Source organism: Neophocaena asiaeorientalis, unplaced genomic scaffold (assembly GCF_003031525.2).
Source record: "Neophocaena asiaeorientalis asiaeorientalis breed wild unplaced genomic scaffold, Neophocaena_asiaeorientalis_V1.1 scaffold474, whole genome shotgun sequence".
In the NCBI taxonomy this organism is placed as follows: Eukaryota; Metazoa; Chordata; class Mammalia; order Artiodactyla; family Phocoenidae; genus Neophocaena; species Neophocaena asiaeorientalis.
Window position 1 is genome coordinate 72,651 of NW_020175391.1, and position 9,151 is coordinate 81,801.

At 37.6% G+C, this 9,151-nt stretch overlaps 1 protein-coding gene across 3 annotated transcripts in view; it reads left to right on the top strand.

Annotated features, from left to right (window-relative positions):
• The window catches only part of GOLPH3L (golgi phosphoprotein 3 like), a 37,609-nt gene extending 28,791 nt beyond the window's left edge, over positions 1–8,818 (top strand). For all 3 annotated transcript variants that reach the window (XM_024765817.1, XM_024765820.1, XM_024765818.1), the window contains one exon: positions 6,594–8,818. In XM_024765817.1, the coding sequence (XP_024621585.1) occupies positions 6,594–7,021 (428 nt within the window). In that variant the 3' untranslated portion in view covers positions 7,022–8,818. The remainder of the gene's footprint in view (positions 1–6,593) is intronic.
• Positions 8,819–9,151: the final 333 nt, after the last annotated feature.

A 9,151-nucleotide genomic window follows, 5' to 3' on the forward strand; every position in this document is an offset into this window, starting at 1 on the left:
CCCGCGTCCCCTGCATCGGCAGGCGGACTCTCAACCACTGCGCCACCAGGGAAGCCCGAGATTGCTTTCTTAATTTTATTTTCAGATTATTCATTTCTGATATATAGAAATAACTGATTTTTTGTGTGTTCATCTTGTACCCTGCAACTTAGCTGAGTTTATTAGCTCTAGTAGCTTTTTGTGTACTTTGGGGGATTTTCTATCTGCAAACAGAGATAGTTTTAGTTTTTCCTTTACAATTTAGATGCCTTTAATTTTTTCTTTCTTGTCTACTAGCTCTGGCCAGAACTTCCAGTAAATTGTTGAATAGCAGTGGTGAAAGCAGGCGTCCTTGTCTTTCTTGTTCCTTGACCTTTGGGGGATCTTTTACAATTAGCTTTGAGGTTTTCATAAATACTCTTTATCATGTTGAGGAATTTTTCTTTTACTCCTAGTTTCCTAGAAGTTTTTATCATGAAATGGTGTTTGTTTTTCTCAAGTTGCTTTTCTGAGTCAAGTGAGATGATCATGTGGGGTTTTTTTTCATTCTGTTAAATGATGTATTACATTGTTTGACTTTTTATTGAGTTAAAATTGGCATAAACATTATATTAATTTCAGGTGTACATCATATTGACTCAATATTTGTACATATTATGAAATGATCACCACAATAATTCTAGTTAGTATCCATCATCACACATAGGTAGTTTTTTTTTTCTTGTGTGAGAACTTTTTTAAAAATATATTTATTTATTTGGTTGCACTGGGTCTTAGTTGCAGCACGCGGGATCTTCATTGCTGCATTCAGGATCTTCATTGCGGCATACGGGACCTTTTAGTTGTGGCAAGTAGGATCTTTAGTTGTGGCATGTGGGATCTAGTTCTCCAACCAGGGATCGAACCTGGGCCCCCTGTGTTGGGAGCATGGAGTCTTAACCACTGGACCACCAGGGAAGTCCTGAGAACTTTTAAGATCTGTTTTCTTGGAACTTTCAAATATATAATACAGTGTTATTAACTATAGTCACCATGCTGTACATTACATCCCCAGGATTTATTTATTTTATAACTAGAATTTTGTATCTTTTGATCTCCTTCACCCATTCTGGCATTCTCCCCCTCCCTGCCCCTAGCAACTACCAATCTGTTCTCTGTATCTATGATTTTGGAATTTTTTGTTTTTGTTTTACATTCCACATACAAGTGAGATCATAATAGTATTTGTCTTTCTCTGTCTGACTTCTTTTTTTATAGATTTATGCAGGCATTCAGCCTCACTTATTTATTTTATTTTATTTTATTTTTTAAAAAATATTTATTTATTTATTTGGTTGTGCCGGGTCTTTGTTGCAGCAGGTAGGCTCCTTAGTTGCAGCTCGCAGCCTCCTTAGTTGCAGCAGGAGGACTCCTTAGTTGCGGCTCGCAGGCTCATTAGTTGTGGCAGGCAGGCTCCTTAGTTGCAGCTCAAGGGCTCCTTAGTTGCAGCATGTAACTCTTAGTTGTGGCATGCATGTGGGATCTAGTTCCCTGACCAGGGATTGAACCCAGGCCCCCTGCGTTGGGAGCACGGAGTCTTCACCACTGTACCACCAGGGAAGTCCCTCTGTCTGACTTACTTCACTTAGCATAATGCCCTCAAGGTCCATCCAGGTTGTCATGAATGGCAAGATTTCCTGTTTTTTATGGTTGAATAATATTCTGTTGTATGTATATGTGTGCATATATGTATGTGTGTGGTGTGTGTATATACATATACCACATTTTCTTTATCCATTCATCTGTCAATGCACACATAGGTTATTTCCATGTCTTGGTTATCATTGTGAATAATGCTTCAATGAACACAGGAATAGAGATATCTCTTCAATCGTCTATTTTCATTCCTTTGGATAAATACCTAGAAGTGGAATTGCTGGATCATATGGTAGTTCTGTTTTTAATTTCTTGAGGACACACATAATTGATACTTAAGTTGCTTCCATGTCTTGGCTATTATAAATAATGCTGCAGTGAACATGGGGTGCATATATCTTTTCAATTCTACTCAGAAGTAGAATTACTAGATTATATGATAGTTGTAATTTTAAGTTTTTGAGAAACCTCTATACTGTTTTCTTTTTTTTTAATTAAAAAAATTTTTTTTAATTTTATTTATTTTTTTGGCTACATTGGGTCTTCATTGCTGCACGTGGGCTTTCTCTAGTTGTGGTGAGTGGGAGCTACTTTTCATTGCAGTGCGTGGACTTCTCATTGCAGTGGCTTCTCTTGTGGAGCACGGGCTCTAGGCGCGCAGGCTTCAGTAGTTGTGGCATGCGGGCTCAGTAATTGTGGCTCATGGGCTGTAGAGCACAGGCTCAGTAGTTGTGGCGCATGGGCTTAGGTGCTCTGCGGCATGTGGGATCTTCCCAGACCAGGGATTAAACCATGTCCCCTGCATTGGCAGGTGGATTCTCAACCACTGCACCACCAGGGAAGTCCTATACTGTTTTCTGTAGTGACTGGGCCAATTTACATTTTCACTAACAGTACACAAGGGTTCCCTTTTCTCTATATCCTCACCAACAGTTGTTATTCTTGGTCTTTTTAATATTAGCCATCTTAACAAATGTGGAATGATATCACACTATGGTTTTGATTTGCATTTCCTTGATGATTAGTGATGTTGAGTGCATTTTCATGTGTCTTTTGGCCATTTGTGTGTCTTTAGAAAAATGTCTATTCAGGTCCTCAGCCCATTTGATTTTCTGTTACATTCCTGGGATAAATTTTACTTAATCAAGGTGAATAATCATTTTATTATGCTGTTGGATTCAATTTGCTAATATTTTATTAAGAATTTTGCATCTATATTCATAGGACTTATTAGTCTGTAACTTTCTTTTCTTGTGATGTATTTTTTTAATTTATTAATTTATTATTATTTTTTGGCTGCATTGGGTCTTTGTTGCTGTGCGCCGGCTTTCTCTAGTTATGTCGAGTGGGGGCTACTCCTCATTGCGATTCACAGGCTTCTCATTGCGGTGGCTTCTCTTGTTGTGGAGCACAGGCTCTAGGCGCACAGGCTTCAGTAGTTGTGGCACACGGACTCGGTAGTTGTGGCTCACGAGCTGGGCTTAGTTGCTCCGCCGCACGTGGAATCTTCCCAGACCAGGGCTCAAACCCATGTCCCCCTGCATTGACAGGCAGATTCTTAACCACTGTGCCACCAGTGAAGTCCTCTTGTGATGTCTTTATCTGGCTTTAGTATCAGGATAATCCTTGCCTCACAGAATGAGTTAGGAGGCATTCCCTCTTCAGTTTTTTGGAAGACTTTGAGAAGGATTTGTGTTAATTCTTGTTTAAATGTTAGGTAGAATTCACTGATGAAGCCATCTGGTCCAGGATTTTTCTTTTTGGGGAGGTTTTTGATTACTGATTTCATCTTTTTTTTTTTTTTGTGGTACGTGGGCCTCTCACTGTTGTGGCCTCTCCCGTTACGGAGCACAGGCTTTGGATGCGCAGGATCAGCGGCCATGGCTCACGGGCCCAGCCGCTCCGTGGCACGTGGGATCTTCCCGGACCGGGGCACGAACCCATGTCCCCTGCATCAGCAGGCGGACTCTCAACCACTGCGCCACCAGGGAAGCCCTGATTTCATCTTTTTACTTGCTATAAATCTGTTGAAATTTTCTATTTCTTCATCAGTCAGTTTAGATAATTTGAGTGTTTCAGGGAATTTGTCCATTTCTTCTAGGTTATATAATTTGTTGGCTTACCATTATTCATAGTATTCTCTTATAATCCTTTTTTTAATCTTTGCAAGGTCAGTTGTAATGTCTCCACTTTAATTTCTCATTTTAGTTGTTTGTTTCTTTTCTCTTTTTCTTTGGCAGTCTACCTAAAAGTTTGTGAATTTTGTTGATCTTTTCAAAAAACCAACTCTTTGTTTCTTTGGTCTTCTTTGTTGTTTTTCTGATCTCTCTTTTTGTTCATCTCTTCTCTAATCTTTATTTCGTTCCTTCTGTTAGCTTTGGGTTTACTTTGCTCTTCTTTTTCTAGTCCATTAAAGTGTAAAGTTAGGTGATTGATTTGAGACTTACTTTTTTAATTTAGGCATTTACAGCTATAAATTTCCCTCTGAGCACTGCTTTCACTATATCCCATACATTTTAGTGCATTGTGTTTTCATCCATTTCTAAGTATTTTCTAATTTCCCTTGTAATTTCTTCTTTGACCCATTGGTTGTTTAAGCTTGTTTAATTTACACATATAGGCAAATTTTCATTTTCCCTCTTTTACTTATTTCTAATTTCATCCCATTGTTGTCAGAGAAGATACTTTGTATGTATCTTTTGAAATCTATTGAGATTTATTTTATGGCCTAACAAGTGGTCTGTCCTGGAGAATGTGCCATGTACACTTGAGAAGAATGTGTATTCTGCTGTTAGGTGGAGTGTTCTGTATATGTCTGTTAGGCTTAGTGAGTTTATTATGCTGTTGAATCTTCTATTTTTTAATTATTTTCAGTCTACTTGATCTAAGTCTCATTGAAAACAGGGTGTTATAAAACTGTCTACTTCTGACTGTTCTGCCCATTTTGCTTCATATATTTTGAGCCTGTTCTTAGGAGTGTAAATATTTATACTTGTTATATCTTCTTGTTGTACTGAACGTTTTATTAATATATAATGTCTTTCTCTGTCTCTCTTACCTTACATAATTTTAAATCTATTTTGTCCAAAATTAGTATAGCCACCCCTGCTGTCTTTTGGTTACTATTTGAATGGAATATCTTTTTCCATCCATTCACTTTCAGCCTATCTGTGTCCTTTGATCTAAAGTGAATCTCTCATAGACAGCATATAATTGGATTATGTTTTTTAACCCATTCTGCCAATTTTTTCTTATTATTAAATAGTTTAATCCATTTACATTTAAAGTAATTACTGATAAGGAGACAGTCAATTCTGCCATTTTACTATTTGTTTTCTTTTTTTAATTAAAAAATTTTTTAAACTAATTTTTTTATTTATTTTATTTTTGGCTGCATTTGGTCTTCATTGCTGCACACAGGCTTTCTTTAGTTGTGGAGTGGGGGCTACTCTTCGTTGTGGCACATGAGCTTCTCATTGCAGTGGCTTCTCTTGTGGAGCATGGGCTCTAGGCCCACGGGCTTCAATAGTTGTGGCACACGGGCTCAGTAGTTGTGGCTCGCAGGCTCTAGAGTGCAGGCTCAGTAGTTGCGGCACACGGGCTTAGTTGCTCCACAGTATGTGGGATTTTCCCAGACCAGGGCATGAACCTGTGTCCCCTGCATTGGCAGGCGCATTCTTAACCACTGAGCCACCAGGGAAGTCCCATTTTTTTTGTTTTTTCCTTCAGCCTCGCCACACAGCTTTCAGGATCTTAGTTCCCTGACCAGGGATTGAACCCACACCCTTGGCAGTAAAAGCACAGAGTCCTAACCACTGGACCACCAGGAAATTCCCTACATAGTGTTTATTATATGTTGCTAGATTTGTTTGCTAGTATTTTGTTGAGCATTTTTGTACCTATATTCATAAGGGATATTGGTCTATAGTTTTCTTATGAAGTCTGTCTCCTTTTACTATCAGAGTAATACTGTGTAGACTAAGGAAGTGTTCCCTCCTCTTCCTCTTCTTTTTTTTTAAGCATTTGTGAAGGATTGGCGTTAATTCTTCATTAACGTTTGGTAGAATTACCAGTAAAGCCATCTTGACCACACTTTTCTTTGTGGGAAGTTTTAAAGTTACTATTGAATCTATTTACTTGTTATATATTCTAACTCTCTCTTTCTTGTTGAGTTGGTTTAGGTAATTTCTGCATTTCAAAGAATTTGTCCATTCTTCTAGGTTGTCTAATTTGTTGGCATCCTGTTTTTCATAGTATTTCCTTATAATTCTTTTTATTTTTGTAAGGTCAGTAGTGATGTCTCCTCTTTCACTCCTAATTTTAGTAATTTTGAGTCTTCTCTCTTTTCTCCTTGGTCACTCTAGGTTTGTCCTTTTTTTTATCTTTTCATTGAACCAAGTTTTGGTTTGATTTTCTCTGTTTCCTCTCTAATCTTTATTATTTCCTTTCTCCTGCTTGCTTTGGGTTTAGTATGATCTTCTTTTTCTAGTTTTTTAAGATAGAATGTTAGGTTATTGATTTGACATCTACTTTTCTAATATAGCATTTGGATCATAAATTTCCCTCTTCGTACTGCTTTAAGCTGCATCCCATAAGTTTTGGTATGTTGTGGGGTTTCTTTCATTCAACTCAAAAGTATTTTTTAAATTTTCCTTGTGATTTCTTCTTTGACTCATTGGTTCTTTCAGATTGTGTTGTGTAATTTCCACATATTTTTTAATTTCCCAAATTTCCTTCTGTTACTAATTTCTAGTTTAATTCCATTGTGATTGGATAGCATACTTTGTATGTTTTCAGTCCTTTTAAATTTATTAAGGTTTGTTTTATGGCCTGGCATATGGTCTATCCTGGAGAATGTTTCATATGCACTTAAGAAGAATGTACATTCTACTGTTATAGGGTAGAATATTCTATAGATGTCTTCTTAGGTCTAGTTGGTTTATAATGTTGTTCAAGCCTTCTATTTATTTTTCCCATAGGTGAGACCTGGAACCCTTTCAAATTACAGTACCAGCTGAGAAATGTAAGAGAGAGAATTGCAAAGAACCTAGTAGAGAAGGGTATTCTAACCACTGAGAAGCAGAATTTCCTTCTATTTGACATGACTACTCACCCAGTGACCAATACAACAGAGAAGCAGCGACTAGTGAAAAAGCTTCAAGACAGTGTCCTAGAGCGGTGGGTAAATGACCCTCAGCGTATGGACAAGCGAACACTAGCACTACTGGTGCTAGCCCACTCCTCTGACGTGCTAGAGAATGTCTTCTCCTCTCTGACAGATGACAAGTATGATGTGGCAATGAATCGGGCCAAGGACTTAGTGGAACTGGACCCTGAGGTAGAGGGGACAAAGCACAGTGCCACAGAGATGATCTGGGCTGTGCTGGCAGCCTTCAATAAATCCTAAAGTCAGCAGGTGGGTTTCTCCTTTTCCCTTACTGGCCAGTGACTGTCAGAGACACCATCAGCAAGCTTTGTGTGATGAGATGTTTTCCATCATGTTTTTTCCTTCTCTTGAATCAAACTCGTTATTTGGGGAGAGCAACTTCAAGGCTCCTGTATAGACCTTGACTATTATAAGCAGACTTTATTTTTCCCTATACTGCCACTCCAGAGGTGAATAAACTGGGTGAACCAACACACACCCAATAAATAAACATTTTCTCTCATTTCTTGGTTTACTTCCATCTAGTGTGCTTTTGCATTAGCAGGAATATCTAAGTGAGATTTGGATTTCTGTAGCCACAGAATGTGAATGAGATGTAGAGCAAACCATTTATCATATTTTTAAAATTTTATTTTCCATTTTAAATATATGTTTTCAGTCTGTCTCTCAGGCTCTGCTAAGTAATATCGCTTGTTGAAGTAACCATCTCTTTGAATAAGGGGCAATGGAAACAAAACTAATTTTTGGAGCATATGGTCTCTGGGATATAAATGCGTGTCTCATTTTTCCTTTTCTAACCTAATGAGAATATTCCACATGTGATTACCTGGTTCTCACAGTCCTAGAACCAGAAATATATTCTCTACTCTCTCTCAGCATTATCCTACTCCATCATTCATTAGAACAGAAGTCTAAATGAAAAAAATGTATCTCTCAACCACCTCCTTCAAGCAGTCAGCAATACAATTTGCAAAGGGAGGTGGCATCAGAATTTCCTCTCTTTAGCACATGACTATCCTGATTCCTCCTGACTACTTTAAATGTCCCTACTCTGATTGAATCTAGGGAGTTGTAAATTTCAATTGCAGAAAGCAGCATCCTGAGTCCAGACAATATATCTAAATTCTAGATCTTCTTGTTCCCTATTTTGGCTTCCTACATAAATTGATAGATTCTGTCTATATTTAAGGGTTCTGGAGGTAGTTTTATCTATATTTAATCCACAGATACCCTTCTAGTCATTAGTCTTGTCTCAACACAACCATCTGTCTAACCAAATCGCTAAAACATTTTTTAATTCAGTAGTGAATGCAAACAGAAGCTTATGAAGAAAAATCCTGTTTAGAAGGGCAATTTGACCTTAAAAGCATCCTGATATAAAAGTCCAGTATTTGGGAATATAAAGAGGACAGGCACCAAACTGTGCTAATGTCAAGCATTTGTTATGCTGATACTTTTAATGGATCTTGCCTCTTGACAGCTACAGAGAAACGGGCTATCAAAGGGCTAATACAGACGATCCAGACCTGACATCAAATCTTCCTGATCAGAAGTAATTAAATGAATGATTGTAACTTTCATCTTCTCCCCTAAACCTGTCTAGCTCCACAAAATTCCCAACTCAATTAACTTTCTTTTTTCACTTTTAGGTATCACTTAGGTGACTAGAGATATAAATTTTAAAGTGAAACAAATTCTTAAATGTGAAACTGAGTAGAGCTTCAGTCTGGCTCTCTAAAAGTATAAAAACCAGTCCCTGGTTGCCTCTACCTGACTTAGTTTTTTCTTTCCATATGAAAACAATTCAGCATGAATTGAAACCAGGTTTTCCTGTGGAAAGTTTCAGCTTGATTGGGAGAGTAGAAGTTGAGTTCTTTCTAGCAACTCTTGGTCAGTGTTTATTTTTATATTGTATCTCAATAAGATGAAGATGTCTTCAGTTTGAATCTGCATAATGTTCATTGCAAAACACCTTTTCATTTAATGCATATGGCCTTCACATTTCTGTATAATAAAGATCAATTATTGTCTCTGGTATCTCTGTGCAGTTTTACAACTTCAGTTATTTTAACTGGAAATGAGAACTTTTCACACAAGGCCAGTAACACTCCCGGTTTACACTAGGATACTAGCCTCTGTTTCATCCTGTGTGGAAAATTAGGCATACACAAATATTACAATTGTAACATATATATACTGGAGGGCAGGGCATGTTAAGTCTAACCCGAACACCAGCTAATGTAAAGTCTGAATAGTGTCTCGATCTAAGTTACCCAATTACACCATTATTACCATGAAAATAATGAGTATATTCTATCCTATTAATAACTACTTGCACGTGACACCTGAACTTACTGAAGAGCTGAAAGT